Below are 27,544 nucleotides of genomic sequence, written 5' to 3'. Positions count from 1 at the left end.
AAATCCAGTCAGCGACAGGGGAAGGTAAGTACCCTAACCTCCCCTAACATTCCCTTAGTGGTGCCTAATCCTAACCTACCCCCGGGGATGCCTAACCCTAACCCTCCTGGAGGGGTGCCTACTACTAACCTCTCCCTGGGGGTGCCTAATCCTAATCTTCTCCCCCCCCCAAACCTAACCCCACTTGACTCCCTAATCCTAACCCACGACTAACGCTAAAGGCGCCCCAGACTTGCCTTCGTTTGTTTGGGATGGCATCCTCGGCATTGGGATTATGATAGGCGCTGTGATATGATCGGGGTAGAGGGTCCCTCTCCTGAGGTAGATGGACACCTTCTTACACACAGCAGCCGGGAAACAGCACACTAGTCGAGAGTTTTCGTGCAAGCTGGTCGGAACCAGTTTTTATTGTGCAAAATAATAAAATAAACAAAACATAAAAATAAATCCTAGCCCGTCTGGGCACTCACTACACAAATCACTCCCTCTCTCAAAGTGGCAAGGCCTACTGCCTCACCACAAAACTTAGGCACAAATACAGCACTTTGCAGTATATCAAAGTATCTCTAAACAAACCTGTCTGTTCTGAGACAATGAACCAAACCTTGATCCAGCTAATATGAACCACTTCCAGGTGCAACTACTAATCAGCCTGCTCTCAGACTGAAAGGCCCAACACCTGGAACGGCCTCTGGATGGAGCCCTCCCTTCTCTTCTCACATCCACACCCCCAGGACCCATTATCCAGCTTTTACCAAAAGCCGACACTTTAATCTGTTTGGCAAAACAGACTTTTCCTGGGGGTTTACAACACATATGATAAGAATCTGGGACATTGCATATATGCCATCCATAACTTCTCCAGTGCTTCTATCACAGCGCCTATCATAAATCCCTAACCAGCATTGCGCCCACTGGTCATATGACTACATCCCAACTTTGGTGGTCTAGTGGTGATGATGACTTACATGGTACAGCAGGTTCAGCCTTCCGGATCCAGCAATGACGTCATGATGACTACAGACAGTTCCTGCGGCACTTCCAGCAGTGAGTATTGCTAACCCTAAACCCTCTCCCTAGTGTCTAACCTACCCTGTCATAACCTAATAACCATCCCCCTACTGCCTAACCCTTCCTCAGCCTAACCTACCAGTCTGTGCAGAATGTCAGACATTATGACTACATCCTGTGCTGTATATGTGTACTGTATTTTTTGCAGGTATTGATCTTTTAGTATAACTTCTCTACTACATCAACCGTAAACTTACACCTTACCCTTATGTACTCTTCCATGTCCAAATATATTTCTCACATTCACTTAAACTCACCAGGATACAGCTTTGTACCACCACCATTACTTTCTCATCTACACACCAGTCAGTTGCTTTTCACTAATTTGAAGACTTTATGAATTTACTACTTAATCCAACATATAAATTGGGGTGCATGCATGTTTGCATAGCAAGTCATCAACAAAGCAGTACCCCTACATTTCCACCTGGCACTGGCTGGTCCAGCAGCACATAAATATGGATTTCACTGTAGTCATCTACAAATTACCGGATTATAAATATACATGTATGTTCTTCTTCCTTGATAGCATACATGGAAGACAGTTTGGTTCGCTGCACACATTTTAACATGCAGACTCTCCACAATGAAATAAATATATAAATAAACCAAACAAATTAATATATAAAACGCTACAAAAACAACCACACTCAAAATCAATGAGACCATAAGCAGCATACTGTGTTTCTGAAGTTTTTATTAGAATCATGTTCAAAAAGATCCAGCATTTTTGCATATCTTGTGCTTACAAAGCAGCATATACTGTTAGTCTAAATTCAAGCATTCACAAAAGTTCAACACAATCACTAAGTAATTTTAGTTGATTTACTCTGATTGCATTCATTAACAGCATGCAAAAGACAAAAAAAACAAAAACATACTTAGAATAGACCGTATGGAAGGAGAGCGGCTGATAACTTGGGAGGATACTGCATTGTATACTGGGTACTTTATACTGTCCCCTTTTGCAAGTTATATGGATATTAGGAGGTATACTATATGCAGGTTTTTTGAAGGTCTTAGAACCCTTGGTGACTTCTAATGTCCTTATGTACAAGTGCCACAATTACATACATAATATACTTGCTTATGGATTGCTACATTTTTGGGTAGATTCTGCTCGCGAGGATGCGATTCACATCATGGTGTGTCAGTGGACAGGACCTGCTTATACAAGTTGTGCCACCACAAAGGCTACACCCCCTTGTGCGATGATGTAAATCACGCCCATTGCACCTGCTTCTTGGACATCACATCCAGGATCTTGTGGAGGGAAGTGTGATGTATAGACACAAATAAAACAAGAATTGGCGGTGTTATCACTTGTGACTGAGACAAGAACACTAACTTTATTGCATCTTTTATCGTTGGTGGTACAAAAAGTTTTGCAATATCAAAGTGGCATCTACCATAATACAAACATTCCTGAAAGAGGTAATATTTGATTACAAAAATGTAATACAGATGATTGATTAAAAACCATTATGCTTCTTTTCACAGGTCCCTCTTTTAGAAAAGAAAGTGTCTCATCATCCTAAGAGAACATGCCAACTTTAGAAAAATGTTGATGTGTTAAGCTGGGTACACACTGGCAGATGTATTGGCTGGTCAATTGATCGGCCAATATATCATGTGCCCGTCAACCAGTGCGTGCCAGCAATATGTCTGAACGACGTCATTCACAGATCTATTGCGTCGACTGTGCTGCACAGCCGATGGCAGATATATCTGTCCATCGTACTGTGTGTACGGGTCATCAGCTATCTGCCCGTACCATGGCAGCAGAGGCCACGGGGAGGGGGTCACAAGGGGATCCGCAGCCAGATGACAGTTGTGCAGTGTGTATGAACAACCATCATCTGCAGATATATCTGTAGATCAATTCTGTTAGGTGTGTACCCAGCTTTAGAAGTACACCCATTTACTCTCAGTCAATGGTATCTGTACACAAAGACCTGTGGTATGTACCAGCCCAAATAACAATGCAATACAAGCAGTGCAGGTTTCACGCAATCATGAATGTCCCCCTGTACATTTAGGAAGTCAAAAATTGGCAATATGAACTGTTGTTTAATGTAAATGTGCGTTAACAGTCAGTATTGTACACAATTTTGCCTATATATATATATATATATATATATATATATCCGTTTTATATCCAGCTGCAAAATCACAGAAAAATCAACACTTTTACAAAATCATACCCTGTTACCTTCCCCTCATTGTGTTTGTAAATACATTTAGGAAGCCAAAAATGTGTTCACAATAGGGGAACAATGCCCTAAACATTAATACACTAATCGTCTGGGCCCATGAATACCAGAAATGCACTGCTCCCCGACACTCTGCTCTGGCCGCTCCCCTTCCAGAAACGCACACAGTTTACATATATGAATGAACTTCCAGAAAAGTCAATGTGCAGTATATTAAATATTCTAGATTAGTTCCTCTCCACACAGCAGTGTTAGTGCAAAAATATTTATTTAATCATCTTGCATGCAAGAAGCACTGACCGGCAGGGGCGTTGTAAGCATGCCCTTACCTGGGCGGCGCCAATTTTTCAGTTATATATTCGGAAAGATGGTGCATGCGTAGGAGAGCAAAGACTCTGGTACAGCTCCAAGATCTGTGCTAGCTCTTGTGCAGAGTCATCCAAACATATCACCAAATAGAGGACACCGTCAGCGGGTACAGGGAGAGTAGATACCGCAAAAGGCAGCCCCAGGGGTCAAACATTAGGAAATTTATTGCCATTAGGAACCACAATGTCCCGTTTCACGCAGTATTGGCTGTCAGTGTGGCAAACCTTTAAATAACATAGCATCAACGTTTCGGTCCTATGTCAGACCATTCTCAAGATTTTACAGCATGACATAGGACTGAAACATCGATGCCATGTTATTACAGATTTGATAAAGATTTCTCACGCTGACAGCCATACCGTGGCATGTGAAACGGGACATTGCGCTTCCTAATGGCAATACATTTCCTAATGTTTTCTGCACCCACGATAGATACGCCACTGCTAACTGGAATTGTTTAACTCTGTGACCAGATATGTTTCAGAGGACGGCTATTGATTTTCCCAAATCGAGCAGTCTCCCCTAGCAGTTAAGATTTACAGTGACCATGCTAAAATTATATACAGCATAGGAAATGTGGAACCCAAACTGTCAATGTGGCTCTGCTGTAAAACCTCTAAATGAGATTGTTCCAAAGAGAATACATTGCTTAACTGATAATCAGGGGACCTCTGATAATTCTCAGTCTAGAAGTCAAGACACAGGTTGCATAATTCTGGCCTAGGGGTTAACAGTGTACTGTATATATAGAACAGTGAGGTAACCTGTCCGCAATTCCTAGGGCGTAGGGCATGCAGGATCGACCATGACTGTGTTGATCCCGGAATGATGGTGCTGGTATGTTGACAAGGTTAACATGCTACTACAAGCAGGTTAATGGGATCAGCATTACGACCGTAAAGATGCTGGCAAAGCAGCATTTGTAAAGTTGTATGTCGACATGCCGAAGCCTGCATTCCGTGAACGACATGGTCACTGTTGACATAGTGACTGTCCATCCCATAACTACATCCCTTCCTAAATTACGCAAGTACCAATATGATGTTTACAAAACATTACGTGTACCACCTATTCATGGTTGCAACATATCATTAGAGAAACAGAAACCAGCTGTGTAGGTAACACTATCATAATTACAGTGTTTGTACCGATCGGAGGCTACATGAGATACGACGCCGTGGTCCAGTTCTGCAGAAATTAAGGATTTTTTTTCGTCTTAGTGTTGCTGAACATCACAACTGCTGCATGTAACAATACAGAGCCAAGGAAATCTGTCCACAAAGTCTTCTAAGTAAACAACTGTGGGGTCCGGTCCTTCAGAACCAAGCTGGAGGCCGAATCGCTCACACTGTGCATTGTTTTGACAATACTGAAGACAAGTGGATATGCCCAGTACTACTTTCAGCACAGTCAGGAATCTTTCCCTTACAGCACTGTGTAACCATATACATTTTTAGATTTGCTCCAAGAAAAAGATTCTTCTGATGGATTATTATTACTACATACACTGCACATGTAATTTCAGTAGGCACTTTGCTGTCTTTATTACCTCAAAACTAATATACCTGTGTTGTAGGGGGACTTTATTCATTTTAAAATGCAGCCTTGGCGTAAGCACAGTGGAGGTGGACACATTGTTAGCGCTCAATCCCATTAGCCGTAATGTTCTCACCCCCATGTATGCTGCACTTATGGAACCGCCGGATTCGCAGATTTTTGTTTGCAGCCCCGCAGGGCTGCATACAAAAAAACAAAAAACACAAATCTGGGGAGATATAAGGCTGCAAATAGGGGCGAGTTCCGAAGCTGCTGCCATTGTTTACTCACCATTGCAACTTGCATGTGGGGGTGAATCAATTGGATTGAAGAACCAGTGATCGCCACTTCACTGATCGCATGGACCCTAGAAGAGTTGTACTGTATTATGGTGATAATTGGTTCATCCTACAACTTGATGGTCTTCACACTGTATGTATGTGTATTATATATACACACACATATACATACATACCCAACATATATACTGTGAATATTCATTTCATACATTTCAATTGAACTCAGACATTTAGTTGTGTCTAAACCAACCTTCTCATCAAAAATCCTTTTTCGTTTTAGATTTGGTAAAAGCATGTCATTGTTTTCAATGACCCCAATACAAGCTTGTATAACTAGCCTACGTCTGAAAACATATACAAGTCCCACTCCCAAAAATAAAACACATCTAATGTACAAATGCAATACAATTATACAATTCAAACTAATAAATGCATAAGGAGTATGAAACACAAAACCAACAACATGTAATGTACAGCCTAAAGTTCTGCACAGTAGGCCTAGATGAAATATGAACCTAGACGGTTGCAAATCATCTAGTTTAAATTACTAAAAATAATACAAATCAACTAATAATGAGATAAAAAGATATAACTAAAAAAAGAGCTGAAATAATAGCATTAGCAAACTGCAGATGTAAACTGATGCAATTATTTTGAATAATAAAACGTATGAATATCTCTGCCAAGCTTCTCACCCTGTGACACGTTCCACCGCCAGCAGTGGGTCTACAGGCATCAAAAGACAATATTCCATTTGAAAGTAAGCTCAAAGGTTCTCTACGTACAGTGGGGAAAAAAGTTAAAAAAATGAACACTGAAGAGGAAAAACAAATAAAAAACAAAAACAAACGAAAACTAAAGAGACAAGATCATAAAACCATTATTATTTAAAAAACCACGAAAAAGTAAAAATACACACAGCTGGATGTTCATTAGTATGCGGACTACTCTGTTTAAGTTTTTCCAAGTGTAAAAATAGACTCAGTGCAACTACAGATGTGTCCTCATACAGCTATTCTTTTTGCACCATATGGCTCGAGGCGCCTGGCGTGAATTAGACGCTCCACCACAGGTAGCAATTCCTGTACTTTTCCATGAATTTTGGTCTTATTCGCATAGTAGATGCATACAAATTCATTTACAGTGCCCTAATTACTTAGAACTAGTATGTTTGTCACAAGGAAATTGGTATAAAGTCACATATTCAGCATAACGGTAAGTGGAGCGAGTCACTTATATCGGAGCTCAGTCTTATTTTTTTTAAACTCAGATTAGTGTCCGAGTCACACACAGCAGTACATGAAATGCCAGGGCCAGTATCAGGGTACCAGTGCTTTGTACTGTGTCACATTAGTGATATGAATCAGATGCATATATTGTGAAAAAATCTCTAGCGAGACACTTAGCGCTGCTAAATTGCAAAGTCCGTGGCACGCCAAATGGCCCCGTTTCAGGATAGGTGAATATAGGCACTGTACTGCGTTCTTTTTGGTGCAATGTATTTAAGACAATAGAAAGTTTTTAGGTTAAAAAAATAATGCTATTTTTGGTCTGAGTGAATTGTTTCTAATTATAGAATCAATAATCTTTTTGTGATGTATAGGAAAACCTGGCAGCAATAGGAAAAATAGCATTGTTCGAAAAAAAAAACAATTCCCATTTAAAGGCTATCACTACTAGTCACATTAGTAAGGCATTATAAAGTGTAGAAAATACCCATATTTTATGTAAGACAAATACTTTTGCATAAAAATATAATACACACCTGGCTGAGGAGGTCCAGTCTACCAGACCATCCACTGAATCACACATCCATACCTACACGCAGCCTAGGGTCCATTTCTTAAGTATTAATGGTGAAGAAATACACTTGTAGGAACCCACTTGTAGTGTGGTTGAGACCGTGGATCCCATTTGTCATAAGATAGTTGCAGATATAAAATATTCCACAAAACATATAAAAAACAATAAATAGTTCTCAGATGCACTGTACTCATTTCCTGGATTCTAATGCTGGTTCTGAAATGTACAATATCTCACTCAGTAAGTCACATGTTAAGACACAGAATTATTGCCATACAGCAGTTCAGGAGATTCCGCCTGGTCCTGTTAAAAATACACTTGGGGTCTCTTCTTCACTTTATACTTCAATGATCCATACCGTACCTGCAAAGCAATAACCACAAATTTGTGACTGACAAGTTATACTAGACCGGGGGTAGGCAACCTGCGGCACTACACTTACCAGCATGCCCTGACACAGTTTTCGCATGCTCTATTAGCAAAACAGTTTGCAGGGCATGCTGGGATGTGTAGTTCCCCAGCAGCTGGAGCGCCACAGATAGTAAACCATTATCAGAACATATGGAACGTTAGTGTTAACTAATGAGAACAGCAAATACTATTTAGATTTATTAATACAATTAAACTATCGGGTAATTGTAAATTATATAAGGCTTTTATATAAGTAAAGTTCAAGCAATGGAGGGGAGGTAGTTTATTAGTCGACAGGCTGTTCAATATAAAATAAAGCAGTCTACTTGTATGAGGTGACCCCGATATTCTCTGCGTTATACCTTCATTTCATCATGGAACATATTTAAAATGAGTATACGACACGTGACACACTGTTCTCCAAATACATTCAGACAAATTTTATAGGATTATACATATATGTATAGCATTTGTGCATTATATATTATACATACCAGAATGGATCTGCAAGAACAGATCTCATGTCAGTAATATACACATGTGCCAGAAAAGCCGAGACGCCTGTCTAGTAACACTTAGGGCCGCCTTTCCATTTACAGCAGCAACAAGACAGGGCATGCCCTCCGCGAGTTCTCTGAAGTACCATATTATATATATATATTAGGGGTGAGCGGGTTCGGATTTCTGAAATCCGAACCCCCCCCCATCCGAGGCCGATCCGAGCCAGGCTTGACTTTTCCCGCCTGACTCGGATCTGAAATCGAGGCAAAACGTCATCATCCCGCCTTCCGGGTCTCGCGGGTTTTGGATCCTATATAAGGTACCCGCATCGGCGCCATTTTCTCACTCAGCTGTGGACAGTGAAGAGGGAGGGTGGGAGTTAGGGCTGGCTGGGCTGTGTAGTGTAGTGCAGAGTAGTGTTGTGCTGTGCTGTGCTGCGCTGCGCTGCTGTTGTCCACTACTTCAAAGTCCATAGGGGCTGGCTGGACTGTGTTGTGCAGTCAGTTGTCCATAGGGGCTGTCTCGACTCCAAAGTCCTGTGCAGTGTCCCAGTCCTAAAGGGGTGCTGTAGTGTTGTCCAGGGGGTGCTCTGTCCATCAGGGGTGCTCCCCCCAAGTGCTAAAAAAAAAATATTTTTCTGTGTTTGTGAATTGTGTGCACTGTGGCTGCACGTGCATCAACAAAGGAGCAGCGCCTAGCGTGCGTCTGTGTCCCATTAGTAAAGGGCCGGCTGGCTCGTCCGTTAAAGGGTGCTGTAACCCCCAAAGTACACTCCAAACAAAAAAAATATATATTTTCTGTGTTTGTGAATTGTGTGCGCAGTTGCCGCACGTGCATCAACAAAGTAGTGCCAAGCGTGCGCCTGTGTCATAAGTAAAGGGCCGGCTGGCTTGACCATTAAAGGGTGCTGTAACCCCCAAAGTACACTCCAAACCAAATAAAAAAAATATTTTCTGTGTTTGTGAATTGTGTGCGCAGTAGCCGCACGTGCATCAACAAAGGAGCAGCGCCAAGCGTGCGCCTGTGTCCCATAAGTAAAGAGCCGGCTGGCTCATTTCTTAAAGGGTGGTGTAACCCACAAAGTGCTTTACTCTCCAGCAAAAATAAAAAAATATTTTCTGTGTTTGTGTGCGCCTTAGCCGCACGTATATATCAATATAACATAAATGGAGGACCAAACTTTCTCTGATAAAAATAAAATAGGGAAAGATCAAGAACCACTTCCTCCTAGTGCTAAAGCTGCTGCCACTAGTCATGACATAGACGATAACATGCCATCAACGTCGTCTGCCAAGGCCGATGCCCAAAGTCATAGTAGAGGCCACATACAATCCCAAATGACAAAGTTCAGGAAAATTACCTTAAAAAAAACATTTAAATCATCTGAAGAGAAACGTAAACTTGCCAATATGCCATTTATGACACGGAGTGGCAAGGAACGGCTAAGGTCTTTCCCTATGACTAGTGTGTGTCATAGTAGTATGACTAGTATGTTCATGACTAGTGGTTCAGCTTCACATGACGATGGAAGCCCTCCTCCCGCTAAAAAAATCAAACGAGTTAAGCTGGCAAAAGCACAGCATAGAACTGTGCGTTCTAAGAAGATATCACAAATCCCCAAGGAGAGTCCAAGTGTGGTGGCGGTTGCGATGCCTGACCTTCTCAGCACTGGAGGGGAAGAGGTGGCTCTTTCCACCATTTGCACGCCCCCTGCAAGTGCTGAAAGGAGCACCCACAGTCCACTTGCTGATATGCAAATTGAAGATGTCACTGTTGAAGTACAACAGGATGAGGATACTGGTGTAGCTGGCGCTGAGGAGGAAGTTGGCGAGGAGGATTCTGATGGTGATGTGGTTTGATTAAATCAGGCTCCGGGGGAGACAGTTGTTGTCCGTGGGATGAAAAAGCCCATCACGGTCATGCCTGGGCAGAAGACTAAACATTCCACCTCTTTGGTCTGGCAATATTTCTATCCAAATCCGGACAACAACTGTCTTGCCATATGTACCATATGTAAAGGTGAAATAAGTAGGGGTAGGGACGTTAACCACCTAGGAACATCCTCCCTTATACGTCACCTGCAGCGCATTCATAAAAAGTTACTGTCAAGTTCAGAAACTTTGGGTAAGACTGTAAGCAGTCCAGGGACACCTAAATCCCTTTTTCCTGTTTTATCCAAGGAATCGGTGGATGAGGAGGATGAGGACGACATCTTGCCTCCGTAGAGCCAGTTTGTGCAGGGACACATTAATTGCCAGCTTGTTTTGTGGGGGTCCAAACGCACCAATCATTTCAGCCACAGTCATGTGGCAGACCCTGGCGCTGAAGTGATTGGTTTGTTAAAGTGTGCATTTCCTATTTATACAACCATAAGGGTGGGTGGGAGGGCCCAAGGACAATTCCATCTTGCACCTCTTTTTTTTCTTTGCAGTATGTACTGTACTGCATGCCCCAAGCCTAGTTTTTCAAACTGCCATCCTGTCTGCCACTGCAGTGTCACTCCTAGATGGGCCATGTGTTTGTGCCGCCCACTCGGGTCGCTTAGTATAGTCATACAGCTACCTCGGTGCAACCTTTTGGCCATAAAAACAATATTGTGAGGTGTTCAGAATAGACTGGAAATGAGTGGAAATGAAGGTTATTGAGGTTAATAATTGAATAGGAGCATAAAAACCCACAAATTCTGTGATTTTAGCTGTTTTTATGCTTTTTTTCAAGAAAATACAGATCCAAAACACAAAACCCAGAACCCAAAACACGGAAGGGTGGTTTTGGCAAAACCAATCCAGATCCAAAACACGAAGAAAGATCCAGATCCAAAACCAAAACACATAACGTGGTCGATGCAGACCCCTAACAAAAATAAACATTATATATATAGTACACCATGCCTATTAAGTAATGGTCCACAATTCCCTAATATTCACCAGTGGTGGAACCCTGATGGAACAGTGAACCGCATCCCACGTGTTCTATTGGGTTAAAATCTGGCTAAGGAGGGGGCCAACTCATCATGCCAATCTCAGAGGAATGCTCCTCCAGCCATAATTTGGTGGCTACGAACCTGGGCGGTGGCGCATTGTCGTGCTGAAAGAGCCTGCTTCCATCTGAGTTAATGCATGACATGAACGGGTGTAAATGATCCACATGGATGGTCATATAGCATCCGCTGACCAGAGATGTCTGTAGCTATAATAGGGGTCCTAAAACGTGCCAGCTGAAAACATCCCACACCATAAGCAAAGCCACCGCTGCCTTGGACTGTCCCTTGTTGGCAGGCGGAGAGGTCCATTGCTTTGTGGGGGGATTTCTCCACATGTGTAATCATCCATCTAACCAAAACAGTTGGAATCTCAACTGATCGAACCGGGCTACACTTTTCCAGTCATCTTGTGCCAGTGGCGGTGTTCAAAAGTCCAGGTGATACGCAGAGCTTTGTGTCCCGTGGGGTCAGCAATGGGACCCATGTGGGCCATCGGCTCCTATACCCCACTTGAAGAAAGACAATGTTGCAATGTTCAAATGTGGATGTTACTTGTGTCCCCAGCATTACATTTTGCTGTAATCTGCAGTAAAGCTGCACACCGGTCAGATGTTACAATGCGAGCCAGATAATGCTTTCCACAATCGTCCAGAGTTTTTAGTCGGCCACAGTGGGGTTGCATGCTGGATGCCATCTCTGATGTTGTGTACACCCTAGGAGATTTGGTGCATGTGAAAATCCAAATTTCGTGTTTATTTCGGACATGAAGTAGCCCATTTCCTGCTACTTGAGAAAGCCGTCAGAGCACGGAGAAACACATTGAAGGTGACAGGTACTTGACCCTATCACTAGCACCTCTGAGCGCTGTAGCTGCCTTACTTCAAATTGGCTGGTTCTTATATATGACTGGGATCGCAGTTCAATTGTCGGGAGATCCTTCCTCTGGATGGCTGTTAAGACCTAACTCACCGAGGATAGAACATGGCGGCTACCAAAATAATTTCCTACAAAGAAACAAAGGAATCACTTCCCCACTCTCCCATGCTCTCATTATCCGGTATGCATGTTCCAGCTTCAGGACATCGGATCTCCCGCTGAGTACCAGCTGTGGCCTTAAAGTGGAGGTAGACTTTATACCAGCGAGTATCATTGAGGAAACTTTCTCCCCTACCAAATTCTATTATATGAACTGCCTTTCCCGATAAAGAGTTATTAAGGTGGACTGTCGCTTGATTCAACCACCTGCCAGTATTTACTTATGCCTCTGGATCATTCAGAGGATCAACTTTAGGCTGCTACATACTAAAGCTCTGACTTTTAATGGAGCATATTGCTACTTTTTAGAACTAGTTTGATACACTTTTATTGAAACATTGTGATTGCAATTCTGTATGCTCATGCTTCAGAGAAGTGTAGCACTCCACCTCTCCAGAGGTGTATACAAGTGATTTTGTATATTTGTGTATGTACACCTAATAATTTTTATACTCCCGGGAGATATTAGCAAAATAGCACTTAAGAATATAAACTAAGTGTTATTTCTAATTAATTGTTTTTATTTAAGTATTGGTGTATTAAATCATATATTGTTCTAAGCGCCACAGCATAAAATTTTTGTCATAAAATAATAATTCTCCAAATATATGAAGCAAGCCCCTCTCAAAGAATGCAGATAAAAGCATTTAATGTTCAATTGATGAATAACATCCAAAAACATAAAACATATAAAAACCATATAAAAATCCGAATGCTGGACTTTCTAAAAAAATATAAAGATTGGAACATCCCCATCCAGCTGGAAGTATGGAGCCACAGGTCTTAATATACAGAGTAAGTCCGGACTACCCTGTATAGGCTCCAAAGGCTTTGTCCAGAACCAACATGTAGGTAGGGAAATCCTTTCAGATGGTAATAGCAGCATGCACAGTCCACCAACGCGTTTCAAGCTTCTGTTGAGCTCTTTTTCAAGGTAGGACTTATGCATGCTCAAAGTCCGCTATTTATAACCCCTTCTAATAGCCATTTGTATATGACCGGAAGTCCTCGATCTCTTGGCTTCCGGCCCGGCATTCTCCACGTGGGCCGCGAGTGTCGCCATAAGTGCGTCCTGTATAACTTCCGGTACTCGCGAGACGTCCAGCCGGAATATGCTTTGCTGCAAATGTGTTCTCTGCAACTTCCGGCGATCATAGTGCACGTGGTTGGGCGGTAAATATATCGCCCGACCACGTGCACTACGATCACCGGAAGCAGGATACTTCCTGTCCCCTATTGCAGGTGTTACCAGGGCTCCCAAGACAAAGCAAATAAACGCTGCAGCAGCAGTGGTTGCACCGCTGCAGTGGAAGATCAGCGGTCACACTCATTTTCCTCATTGAACCACACAAGTGCTGCTTTAAATGCTAGGGATGGAGGAGCCCCTTCAGGGCTTGACGCCCGGAGGCAGGCGCATCCATTGTCTATGGGAGTTACGCCCCTGCGCCAGGGTATTTTTGCTCTTTTGTTTACCCACCTCTCTGGCACCTACTTTGAAGCCTCGTTCAAAGTCGCTTAAATCGTGATACACTGAAATCTTCACTGCAAATTATACGACAACAGAGTGCAGAGATATCTGCCTATATACAGTACTTGAATTGTTGAAGATACCTTTTAATGTGGGGGTGTGGGGGCATGTACTGGGAATGGAAGCAGCAGTCTCCGTTTTATCTGGCACATGAGTGTATTAGCACTATGGGGGATACTACCAACAATCTTGGCTATACTGGTATATAGCTGGTACTGGTTTGGATGCATCTCTGTAAATTACGAAGCGATGTATTCCTGCTGCAGATATAGACAGGCAATTACTACAAAGTACAGTTTTAAAAAAAAAAGTTTAATTAGCATTTTAGCATCAACGGCTGCTGTGTTCCCAAGAACTGACCTGGGAGAAGCTGTGCCTTATTCGGCTGTACATAGCAAATAAAGGAAGCTAGCAAGGGGGTAAATAACAAATAGCATGTTGTTTGGTCTAGTTTCTTATGAGAACAGCAGGCAATGTAACTATAATAGCCTGAAACTCTGTATAGTCTATCTTCAATATATTATTATGAATCATCACTTCTGCTTTCTGGCAGAGAACATTATGCACTGGGAACAGAAGGAGGAGGGGACGGACACATAGTTCATTTAGAGTTTAGTAAAACATATACGAGCTTTGGGGCTGGATTTTGCTGTTCAGTGTGAATTGCTGCCAAAAGAAACTAGCTATGTTTATTAATGTATATTTAAAACGGAGGGGGGAAAAAATTGGATAAATACCTCTTTGCGGCCTCTGACGACCTTTACAGATCTCATGCTCTGTGATCTCCGAAGCCCCGTCTGTGTGTGCATTTCATCCTCTGAGTGAGGCCCTTCTGTTTCTTCGTCTGTTTTGTCATCTCCAGAATAGTTTCTTACAGAGCTGTATCCTATGCAATCCAAAGAAAAATAAAGTGAAATGAGATAAAGACAGACACTTGTTTCTCCAGTGCGGAACTCCAACTGGACCCAAGAATACTAATAATGATTACACACCAAACTTTATTTACAGAACAAACATTGGGGAGAGCAGGAATCCAAGGGGGGTATAAAACAGTCACCAATAAACAAGTGGATGGACCAGACACAGCGGAAAACAGCTTCAATGTGAAGAAATGGAACAGAGTCGAATTTAATCAGTTAAAATGAACAAACAATGACACAAATGAAATGGAGAAATAATAACAAAAAAGCAATGTTGATTACTTATCTTGACCCAATGGTACAATACAGCTTTACGTTTCAGTGCACATAGAAATAGACTAGTGTTGGTATGGATTCTGATTATCCCTATTCCAGTGTACTCTTGCAAAGCAAAGATCTGCTTACACAGCCCTGGAAGTATTGCAGTTTCTGAATGAACGCCTGGGGAATTGTGGGCCTAGGATCGTGCTTTCAGTCAGCAGGAGGATATCGATGATGTAATGACTCTTTTAAAAGCAATGGAACTTGCATGGGTTATACCATACCATTCTGCAAGCCCAGACAAATGCATCATATATATAAAAATTAAAGATTCCTCAAAAACCTTTAGAGCTCCTTCCACAGAAGGGAAAATTAAACTGATGTCATACTATTATATAACAGACAGGAAGAAAAGAAATGTAATACTTATATGGGTTTATACTCCAACATGCTCACAAGTAATTTATGTATGTCAATATGTCAACAACATCAACACAGAATAAATCTAGCAGAATTGTATTTCTGTCATCCTACTAATTGGAAACCGTCCCAGTCTGGCTGGAACCTTGGATGAGTGCTTTAGATCAGCATGCACCACAACACATACGGCTAATGACATAGTAAGCTTTGGATTTCAATACCAAGAGCCCACAGCGAGGATGTATTGGCTGCTAGGATACAGCCAGTAGAAGGCATTTGGTTGTATGACTTGTACCCTGCATTTCTCACCTTGCCACAAACACTCGTCAAGTATGTCTAATTGACCTTTTAGCTGCAGAAAGTGGCACTATCATTTAGCCCCCACAGAGCTGCTTTTAGTAACATGGTTATAATACTAAACTGTATTAGCCAACGTACCACGTCAGATATGCACAATTGCTACAGTCACAATAAAGATGGTGCCTTCAGTAACATGCTTAGCTAATGTATTATTATTATTATTAGGGATGCACACAGATATGGATTGGGATGGTATGTATGTAAGGGCTGTTAACTAGTCCCAGACTGACCCTGCTCTCACCCAAATGTGTAAGTGTGAGAATAAAGACTGTTTATGTTGCATGCATACATTGAACCATACCTGTATCATATGTATATTGAACGTGAAGGGTACCTTTATGGTAATTGGTATGTATAATACCTTCCTTCCATTGTTAACAATGGATTAAAGCAACTGGGGCTACTCATCACAAGATTTCTCATTACACAACAAGATATTGAAGATGGGACAGGAGAGTATGCACTAGTCTTCTAATACTCTACAGGTCAGGAACGCATAGTAAATCTGACCCTATAGTACTACCATACTATCCAACACTAGAAAACAAAATTACAAGGACACGGATATTTGTGTGTAGACCATTTCAGTATGGCGGGTGCACACCCAGAACGTGTAAGCATATGTCCATATGCAGATTTGGGCACAATCTTACATTTACAACTCCTTACACTCGGAGAGGCAGAACGGGGGAGACAAGCATAGGCTTATACAGCAATTGTCCCTTATATATAGTAGGAGACTACCAGCAACGAATGCATCCGGCAATTAAAACAGGATCGGTTTACCAATCAGAAGTCATTGTATGTTCCTAAAGACACTTGCTGTATCTCCCATCATGCTCACTCATGCGCTCTTAAAAACAGATTCACAATAATTGTTCCTTCTTTTCTGATGCTATATAATTGTAGCATTTAACCATATTTGTTTCTCCTTTGAATGAATTAAATCGTAGTACAACATGAAAAGGAAAACAATTGCCCAACATATTTTATATACTATTTGAAAGCTTTGAATGAAAGGGTCCTTTATTTAAAAGTCACTTACCAGCTATTTATCACTGGGCATCACCACAGGAAACAAGACTACAGGGTAATGGATATTTGCTGCAGTGTGGGAATTTAAACACTTAAGGGACAATTCAATAAGTCCTGACAGAACATTGTGGGCTAATACATTGCAGGATATCCTGGCATGGAAATATCACTTGTTTTATACTGCACCCAATAGAAGTGCGAGCAAAAAAATCAAATGATATTCCCATATCATAATGGTCGGAGATCTACACAGCAACAAGGTCCTGACGGAATTAAATAGGCCATTTTGCAGGGAAAGTTATTTATGTTGGGAGTATGAAACACCCAGTGAAGCCAACAAAATAATACAGCTGGGGATGGTCTTGTACTCTCTTTTCCTTACGTTCAAGTGCTCGTCATTTACACAAAATAATACGTGGAGTTGGCTTTTAAGTCCTATATATCAAAAAGTTACTATGAAATCAGTTATAGGTTTTTTTTTGTTTTTTTTTTATAATAAACGCTTACCTGGGGGGATGTAATGTAGAGTAATTAGCAAAAATTGCAGATTTTTGTAACATTTTGTTGCAGGATTTAAAGCACCAATTAGTTTTACTCATTGTAAAGCAAGTCTTGCCATTTAGGTTGGGAAACATCTGTTTATACTGTACCGGATATTTGGGTCCCAGGTGTCCAGGGAATGCCCTTATACCTGGCTAATATTTGAAATCACAGACTTTGGGCTCTATTAAAAAAGAAAGGGAAAAGCGGCGATGTTTTAATGCTGCTTTTTGCTTTCCTTTGTAATTTCCATATTCATATCATTTTTGGGTGTCGGGACAGACTTAGCTGTGAACGTCAGTCCAAGTGAGGAGATAACAGAGCCCAATGCTGTCTTTTCGCCTTTTCAAAAGATGGCACATGCCATCTCCCGGCCAGGGGTCGCAATGCAGTATAGGAGAGAGCAGGAAGAGAACGGTCTATGAACGATCTATTCCCTCTCATCTGCCCTGAGGGCGCACATAATGCCATCCTGAGATGGCGTTGTGTTTTAGAGAGAAGCTATGCTTCCTTCATTTTATCAAATACAGTTTGTGTGCAGCACGTACTGAAAACGGGATGTAGGTCGCCGGTCTCAATACAGACATCAGAATCCCGGCAAGGGACTTAAGATAGGCGTTGAAATACCAACGCCAATCTTAATCTCGATGCCAGAACACTGAAGGACACCAGACCCAACGAGGTAAGTCCAGGGCACCCTTAGCTTTAGCTGCGGAGGGGGGTGGGGTTTGGGAGGTAGCGGAGTTAGGTTCTGGGGTGGGGGGAGCTGTAAGGGCAGTGGTGTGACAGTCTGAAGCGTCCTAAGGACACTCCAGGCAGCACTGCTGCATAGATTCTGGCTGCAGGGTGCAATTCTAGGCACTCTGCTAGCCAGATGAGGCTAGCAGAAAAAAGCTCAGAGGGCCAGACCAAATGATTCCGAGGGCCTTATACGGCCCCCGGGCCTGAGGTTCCCCATCCCTGGTCTAGGACATATTCCTGTAATCTGCTATTTTTTAAGTGGTATTTAAAAGCCGGGCAGTTCTGATCCATCCCAGGCAAGCACAAGCACTTTCTCCTTCCTTTTCCTAGGAGAGCTGGCACACATTTGGGTAGTCCCTGCCCAGTGCCAGATTAAACCCTGTGGAAGCCCCTAAGCAGTCGAAATTTCAGACCTCCGTGCAAATGATATACTGGTCTGTGGTCTCGAAGCTTCTACTCGCGAATATTCTACTACGATCTGGAGTCGGTGGGAACATGCGACACTAACTCACAGAAATCTTTGTTTCTCGTGCGCACACTCTAGTGGGATACAAGTAGTGTGTACATCGGCCGCTAGATGGAGATAACCATCACTACTGTACATTACACGTACATAGGGTGCACCGAAAGTTTCACAAACTGACAGCTGACAGAAGATGAGCTTTTAAGAGACTGTAATGTGAATCGGATTTGGTTTATGTACTTTAAGTTATTAATGGGTACATTACATTATACAGTATTTTCTCTACAGAGTCTTTAATGTAACATTTTCGTTTGAGTTGATTAATTTTTTTCTATCTTTTGGAAACAATTTAAGACAGCTTGATTGTAATTTTCTTTCAAGATCAAATTCAATATTATCTGGATCCATTGTCACGGGAACCGTATAAGGCACGGGGGCAGATAGGCCATTTCCTTATCTGCCTATTTGGGTAAATCTGCACTGTCCCTGCCGCATGTAAAGTCTGGCTCTGTGCACACTGCAGTGCCAAGGCAGCACTTCTATTTAGATATGGCGCTTGTCTTTGCTTTTAGTTATTACAATTTCTGACCCTGCATGTGCCAGACCGATCTCTTGCCTGTCAGTTTGAATATCAATTGCCAAGTTTGACCTTGCATCTGTCCACCTGTAATACTGACCTTGGCTTATCTGTCTTTGCATCGGTCAACTTGTGACTCATAAGCTGGGTATCCACTGACAGTAATATTGGCCAATCAATTGATTGGCCAATATTTCTAGTGCCCGTCTGCCAGTGTGTACCAGCGATATGTCTGAACTACGTCGTTCACAGACATTGCGTTGGCTGTGCTGCACAGCCGATGGCAGATATCTGTCCATCGGGCAACGTGTACTGGCAGTCGGCATGCAGCGGAGGCTGCAGGGAGGGGGCGTGTCCCGCGGCCAGAAGCAGATGATGGTCGTTCAGTGTGTATGAGCGACCATCATCTGCAGATATATCTGTGCAGTGTGTACCCACCTTAACACTCCGCCTACCCCTGATCATGTCTGTGCCTCACTCTGTGGGTGACATGCTGCGCAGCTCATCACCTCCTTACAGGCTTATTGGATATTGACTCACATGAGCACTGATTCTTTCACTAGGAGAGAAGTACAGAACTACAGCACCCAAAGTCTGTGACAATTAAGGTAGATCTTAACGTTCTTGTTGCCAATATTGAACTGAACATTGCACACATGGGTCTCCTTTGACTGCCGTACCGACAGTATGTGTAAAGCCAGCAGCCTACACTACTAATGTAATGGCCAGATCACAATGTGTGTGGCCACCTTTCTGTAATTGGCTTAAAAGTAATTGTTACATAAATTGCAAATTACGTAAGCTATTTAAATTTTTTTAATGCCGGACACACAGACGCAATGACGTCCGATTACGCAAGTCAGGCCAACATATCGGACACATCGCCTAGTGTGTACCCAATATGCGCGCCCCTGCTGGCCGACGGCAGGATCATTCCATCATCCATGCATGCATGGGCGATAGACAGATCCAGCTACAGATACCGGCAAGGTCAATTGTGTTGGTGAACGACATATCAGGCGGGCGGGCGGGCACCGGATCATGCACTGTGTACCGCCCGCCCGATATAGCGTTCATCGGCACCATTGACTGTCACATCAGGCGGTCGGCAAGTGTGTACCCACCCTTAGACTTCAAGATGAAGTCTTTTTTTTGTGTACAGGGAGAACTCAATCTGCACTCCCTTTCTTTGGGAGTTAAAAATGGATTGATCAACTTGAGTTCCTATTTGTCATTTCCAAGACTCTACTCCTGGGCATGCTGGGATGTGTAGTTCCACAGCAGCTGGAGAGCCGTATGTTGAATACCCTGCTCTATTGAGTCAGAAATAATTTATTCCATCACCTTTGGTTCACTGAAACCAAACCGCAATCTGGATACAGATTTATCAAAAATCATGAATGACAATATACAGCCAGTCATGAGCAAAGCCTATTGCAATTCAATACACTGTCTGCTAATAGTCAAGCAAACACATTTATAATGTACATATCTGTATTTTAGCTCATTTAAAGAACATGTAGTTACTGTACAAAGTTCCACTAGGTGGTGCAAACAACATTTAATAATGTCCTGAATCCTCCTGTAACGCTAACATCTGGATTGCATTATTTCCTGCTTCCTGCTCTATTCAAAACAAAACTATTCTACATTGCATCTATGAACACACAGACTGTTATGAAATGTCCTAAATTATTTGGATTACAATAGCCATATGAATTGTTTTACTTGATGAAACAACTGTCCCAGCGGTAAATATAGGAATAAGTTAAGACTTTTTTCCATTACCAACATAGCAATTACTGGTAATACTGTCTAGAAGGGCTAGCTCTAACATCTAAAAAATCTGTTTTATTTTATTCTAGCTTCATATTTCCTTCAAAGTCCTCTCTTCGGGGAAGAGGCAGTCTGCAGGAGAACTCTGAGCTGCACCATTAAAATTCCCTATAGCCCAGTGGTGCATTGTGTATTTCAGTCATGCCTCCACAGTGCTGAATGATATCCAGCCTACCGTCTCGGAAATCTTTTTATCTTCCATTTTTTTCTCTACATGCTTATGAATTCACATCTTCTACATTGTATTCTATCACCGTGAAGCTTGCTAGATCGGCTAGTCAAGTGTCTGGGGAAAAACAGCAATATATCAGCCTGACATTTTGCAAATTATGTTGAGATTAACACACTGTGCGATTATATATTACGAAATGGGACTTTTGTTTTGCTGTGCAGTAAAAGCCACTGAGAGAGGTTATTGCCACAGTAATTTAAAACTCCAGAAAGGGGAGCGTCACTTCTTTTAATGGTGGTGCCAATGGAGGAGACAAGCTCACCATCACATCTCTATTACACAACGGAACACCTAGAAGATGCCGCAGACATCCAATCAATGCACAACGTGTCAGGAGGGCAAGAATTGAGGATTCTTCTACTGCAGATCACAAAGTGACCTGTAGGTGGCGGAGTAGCTCCAAAGGACAAAAAAATAAAGTCTAGAAGTTTATTTTGAGTTACAAAACATCTTACAATATATGCGGTTCAAAATAAACCCATAACTGATTCCACATGAAGATTTTTAAAACTCATAAAATATGCCTTAAGCATACCATCACACTGTGGCATATGTTACGAATGATGTTTTAGTTGCACTTGACCCCTGACAAAAATCAACCTTATGTGTATGATTGTGAGCATGTGGTAGAGAATACAGAGTGTAAGCTCCACTGGGGCAGGGGGACTGATGTGAATGGCCAAATATTCTCTGTAAAAGTGTGGAATAAGCAGAAACCACATAAAGAATGAATAACAACTAAAGAAAAGATGAAAGTCAAAAAAGTGCTCCCAGCACCACCTCTCTCACAGCCTTCATTGGGCTTGTGACACTAACACCAGAACCCACAGCATGGAGCCCCTCTGTCATAACGTCAAACAGGTCTAACCTGTGGGGATTGAACTTCCTTATGGAATCTGGCTCACAACAACTTCTCACAGCAGAACCTGGCAGGCCTACATTGCTTGGGAATATGGTTACTTGCTGATCTACAAGCACCAGCATGCCCTGTAATTCATGATTAGCTGGGACCTGTAGTGAACTAAAGGTTTCTACAGATGGTCATCATGAGAAAGTACATAAACATTCCTTTACTGTATGATCGTACCTTAAAATCCCTCTTCCTTCCTTTAATCTGCCTCTAAATATGTGAATAGGTACAACTGGAAGACACACAAACCGTGTAATCTATGAATTTTTCATGCATGCTTAAAAAAAAAAACCGATTAGTTTAAAAATGGGTCTTGCGTCCTACATAAACTGTTCTTAGAAACTACAATAGCAATAATTAAAAAATGTCAGCCACTGTTTTCTGAAGAACGTGTACATGCCTTAAACTTTTACATGGAGGCATCTCCCAACAATGGTCATATTAAATACATTACTACATCTTTACACTGTAAAAATGATTCTATACAGGCAAACCTGTACTTAGGGTAAAAGCACTGATGCCGTAAACTCCCTGCAATAATTTCCTTTCATGCAGGAAAATGCAGAATTTAATTTCTTTGGGGGAGGAGCAACAGCAGAGTCCTGCGTCACTGCTGAAATCACAATGTATTTCTAGGCCAGAACACGTAGTCAACACAGCTGTAGGGAATGTTCTGGGAAACAGTACCATAGCCTGCTTTGAACATGGCTGTATTTTTCCATGGTATTCATGACACTTGTAGGGTCTGTATTAGGAAGAATTTCTTCTACATCTCATAACTAGGGATTTGCATGTTTTAGTCCCCCTGTCTAGTGCACAGGTTCTCAAACTCAGTCCTCAGGACCCCCAACAGTGCATGTTTTCCAGGTCTCCTACAGAATCAAAAGTGATATTTATCTCCACCTGTAGATCTTTTAAAATGTGTCAGCGAGAAATGAATACACCTGTGCACCTGCTGGGTGATCTGGAAAACATGACCTGTGTGGGGTCCTGAGGACAGAGTTTGAGAACCTCTGGTCTAGTGTATTTACTGCCTTCATACAATAGAGACCGCCATATTGTGGCTTGAGCAACATTTATGAGAATGCAGCATATCAAAGAGCCTCATTCCTCAATGAAGTCACAAATTAACGGACAGAATAAATATTGGATCATCCTTGGTGCCTTTGCAAACCATAAGTCACAGAAAACAGATGGCCATTCTCTGGTCAGGGGAAATGGGGCCTAAAACAGGATAATGATGAGACCACAAATGGGTGCTGCCAGCTTAGTGAGTACATAAGTAAGGCATTTATTTTACCAGAGCACACCTAAAAAGAGAGGCACTTACCTGGCCCTTCACTTTTAGCAGGTTTAGGTTTCTTTTGAGCTTCAGCTAAAGATGGGTAGGATTTGCCCCCTACGGTCTCATCACCCTGTATGGCGGTTAAGTCATGCATACTGAAGCTTCGTAAACGTTCAGTAATGGCCCCTTGGCTCTGGGCAAAGACACAAACATGATGTATTACAAACAGTTTAACAAAGAAACATTTATTGTTGTTATTGCAACAACATATTTGGCACCAAACAACAAATGGAAACACAACAGATGAGAACATTAAATATTTCCAATACACAAGCATCAGGCTGAGTGTTTATATTAATGTTCTTATTCATAGCGGTGTACGGATTATTCTTGGCACTGGAAGGACGGCGGGTGGTAAACAAGTGGGAGGAGGTGCTGTTATACTGGAAGATAGAAATTCAGCTGGCCTGCATCAAACATACTGTACATAGCATTTAAACATACATATCTCAGATAAAAGCAAAGCAGTATGGCTGGCTTATGAATGCTGTGCTGGACACAGTATTAGAAAACAACTGAATATATTAGATGTTTTAATATGTAATTTATTTTTTTATATTTGTAAAAAAAAACTTCTGATAGCGTCCTAATGACAAAGCAACACATTGTTATTTAGCCGCTTCCAAATGACCAATCAGCTATTTAATCTGGTCCCATGGGCAGATGTAGGCATTTGTCATAACTGGACTTCCTGCCAAGGAGCCCTGACCAATGAGCACACATGCTGACGTTTAGAAGTTTTTTTTTTTAACCAGATTTATCCTAATTAATTTAACCCTCATTTTAAATTGTAGTTGTTGTCATTGTTATTCAGAAGCTTTCTAATAACAAATGCACAATGTGTTGTCATTTCTTTTAAAAGGTGGTGGCCACCCAAGGGAGTAATAAATCCTGAGATTATGGAACGGGCAGGATTTCAGTGAGGATATTGCTAAATTTTACAGCAACAATCAGTTATAAAACTGGGTTTTGCCTTATAACAGATTGCCACTTACATTTTTTTTTGGGCGAACTCGTCGAAATCCTGCCGGTTCCGTAATTACAGAACCTATTACATAACCCCCAAAAGTCCAAAAGGTGGACATCTCTAGTGCTCACTGACATTTGCTGTTGTACAGTACATTGGAGCAAAACAAACAGAAGCACAAGGTGGTACAGTACAAACATGGAGGGGTACACAAACTTCAGTGCAGTGTTAGGAGACAGAGTGAAAAGTGATAAGAAAGTGATAAGGTGCTAGCCAATCAGCTCCCAACTGTCACTTTGCAAACACAGTCTGTGAGATGGCAGTTGGGAGCTGATTGGCTGGCACCTTATCACTTTTCACTCTGTCTCCTAACACTGCTTAGTAACTAGACCCCATAGACCTGTAAACATTTGCAGTGTACGCACTGTGCAATATACCGCTCGTACAGCCGAGGAACGATAAATCGTACATTGTGTTGGCTTGTGTGTACACACACAATATATCTCTGAACAACATTGTGTCTACCATGCAGCACGGCAGATGCGATACACCTTGCAGATATATATCGTGCACATCTGCCGGTGCATGTACAGACGACCCACTGACTAACCAGTTACATGGGCCGCAGAAAGTGCCGACAATGACATCACAACTGGGCGGACAAATTTAAATGCCTGCCCAGTTGTGATGTCTGGCCAGGCTCATCGAGCGGACAAGTGCGCATGCTTACCAAATCGGCCACTCAGTCTGCGTGACGATCGGCTGGCCGCTGCGTCACTCAGAATTCGCTATAGTTTGCGGTTATATATTTTCAGTGCAATATTTGCTGTTAAAGTATTGGGCGTTACACTTTCTCATGTCTGAATTAGGTAGAAACTAATTTTCTTTAGAATATATATCAGGAACACTCTACGCTCAGCCAGGTTTATCACTTTCATGGTTTCCCTCGCTTGTCTCAATGTTCCTGAATGAACTGTGTGATCGTACAGGGCACAGAGCACAAACAAATGAAGTTAAATTATTCATTTGCATTCTTGACAGCACTCAAAACTCTGCAGCACGCCATGGTACATACAGTGACAGATGTATCAAGAGAAAAATCTGTAAAATACATTTCATTGATGCTAAATAACCTTAGGGAATGGGGTATGTTTGTCGTTCACAAAACTGTACAGAATATTTAAAAAACAGAACTTGAAAGTGCCATTGAGGACAGGTGCTTTGTTTTCCATCAGTTTTCATGTCTACTTAGAGAATTATTCATCTAAGCGGGCCAGAATCCAGCTTATACACACAGAAATGAATTTGCTACTTAAGCATTGTTAAATTATAGCAGATTCACAGTGTGATCACCATTACGCTTACATAGGACTGAATGTCATTTCTTAAAAGCTATTGAATGTACCAATGTAGAAGCCACTACTGCACACAACCTTAGGGGGCCATTCAGTTAGAGGCTAGGAAGCGTGTGCATATCCCGCATTTACAGCAGCCCCAGACTTGCTGATTTTTGTTCACAGTCCAATAGGGATGCAAACAAAAATCTGCTACTCCGGGGTGAAATAGGGTGAGATGAGATACCGCTGCAAGGATACTTCCCCCACTCAAAACTACCTATATTAACCCCTTGTTCCTATTTTGAAGGCAATTTGTTAATATGCATATTCATTGTAAAAAGAGTCCTTACCCAACTGCCATGTGAAATACGGTATACGTTCAGGAAGCCGGAGGACGGAGTGCTGACCACCGGCTTCCAGACATTGTTATCCCGACTAGGAACGAATGACAGGTGTCTAAATCTAGACCGGCGCCCGGCATCCCAATCGAGTGGATGCCAGGCGCCGCAGCGGACAGCTGCGAGCAGGGGGGGGGGGGTGTTTGTAGGTTTAGGGCTCCCGGGGGGGACTTAGAGTTAGGCACCCTAAAGGAGGGTTATGGTGTAGGTTAGGTTAGTCAATGCTTACCTACGGACGATCTGGATTTCTTCCTCTGTCGGCCACGCCCTGTTAGGATTTGAACAGCCGGCAAGGGGTCCAGCGGTAATTCATACCCATTCCGTGAAATACACATATTAATGGAGATCTCCAGTCATTAAATGTCACTAATAAACATCAATTATGATTTCAATGGACTGCAAACACGGTTTGAATAAACTCTTTGCAGGCACACTTGGGGCGGTGTTTCGACGAGAGACAATGCTATATATTTCGCCGACCGTACATACTACACGATCTGATGTATGACGGTGCAACATGTCGTTCCTTGCAGCATTTAGCCGCATGGCGTTGTTAACTGCATCGGGATCTGCTGTGCAGCACAGCGGATGGGACGATGCAATGAATGACCATCGTGCACACCATACAAGCTGCACGATATTGTTCCGTTTATCGGACGACGGATCGTATGGTGTGTATCCAGCTTTAGGATCCATGGCAGTTATTGGTAAGTTCTGTATCAAATTTGTGCATGAACTGTATTAACTCTGTTTTGGGATGTATTTGTGATGTAAAAGCCAAATCGCATACAGAAGTATGCAGTGCTTCAACATATGGCACACAGTATAAAGCATTCAGAGTTCCCAGAATCTTGTGAAATAGTTCCTGGTATCAGCATTATCCATAGCGTGATATAATCAGTTTGTGTGTGCAGTATGTATATGGCACACCACCCTATATATACACACACATGATGTGCACCCATTACAGTGTTCTGGATTTGCAGCATCTGGAAGTAGGGACAAAACCTGATAATCTGCAGTAGCAAATTTAATAATTAGACAGAACTGTGCAATAAAGTGCATGGTGCCTACCTCCCAACTGTCCCAATTTCAGGTAGACTGCCCCAATTCATGTACCTCAAGAGGTGCGCAGTTCAACCCATAACAGCCCACTTTTGAGCAGATCCGGTGGGGTTTGTCAGATAAGTTAGCGCACAATGCAAAACATTCCAGTTTGTCACCAGATCTCACAGAAATGCACTTTAATAACATTTCTGCCATATAAATGCCCAAGGTATAACACAATAGGTATTCATAACACGAGCCAAGTGCAGAAACCCAATGTAACCGATCTTGAAATGGAGGGGCTCATTTGTATATTGTCACTAGGGAGGACCCCAATACGTCTTTACCACCCCCTTCTTTGCTTGTTGTCACACACACACACACACACACACACACACACACACCA

General features: G+C 42.2%; 1 protein-coding gene across 1 annotated transcript in view; it reads right to left on the bottom strand.

Moving 5' to 3' along the window:
* Window positions 1-1,748: 1,748 nt before the first annotated feature.
* Window positions 1,749-27,544, bottom strand: part of REEP3 (receptor accessory protein 3) — a 154,893-nt gene continuing 129,097 nt past the window's right edge. The window contains exons 6-8 of the mRNA XM_088450486.1: window positions 23,375-23,522; window positions 14,487-14,635; window positions 1,749-7,654 (exon numbers count right to left, since the gene is read on the bottom strand). Coding sequence (XP_088306612.1) covers window positions 7,598-7,654; window positions 14,487-14,635; window positions 23,375-23,522 — 354 coding nt within the window. The 3' untranslated portion in view covers window positions 1,749-7,597. The remainder of the gene's footprint in view (window positions 7,655-14,486; window positions 14,636-23,374; window positions 23,523-27,544) is intronic.

This window comes from Taudactylus pleione, unplaced genomic scaffold, assembly GCF_031769625.1.
Source record: "Taudactylus pleione unplaced genomic scaffold, aTauple2 ptg000518l, whole genome shotgun sequence".
NCBI classification, from domain to species: domain Eukaryota; kingdom Metazoa; phylum Chordata; class Amphibia; order Anura; family Myobatrachidae; genus Taudactylus; species Taudactylus pleione.
This window is presented reverse-complemented; position numbering and strand designations above follow the sequence as displayed.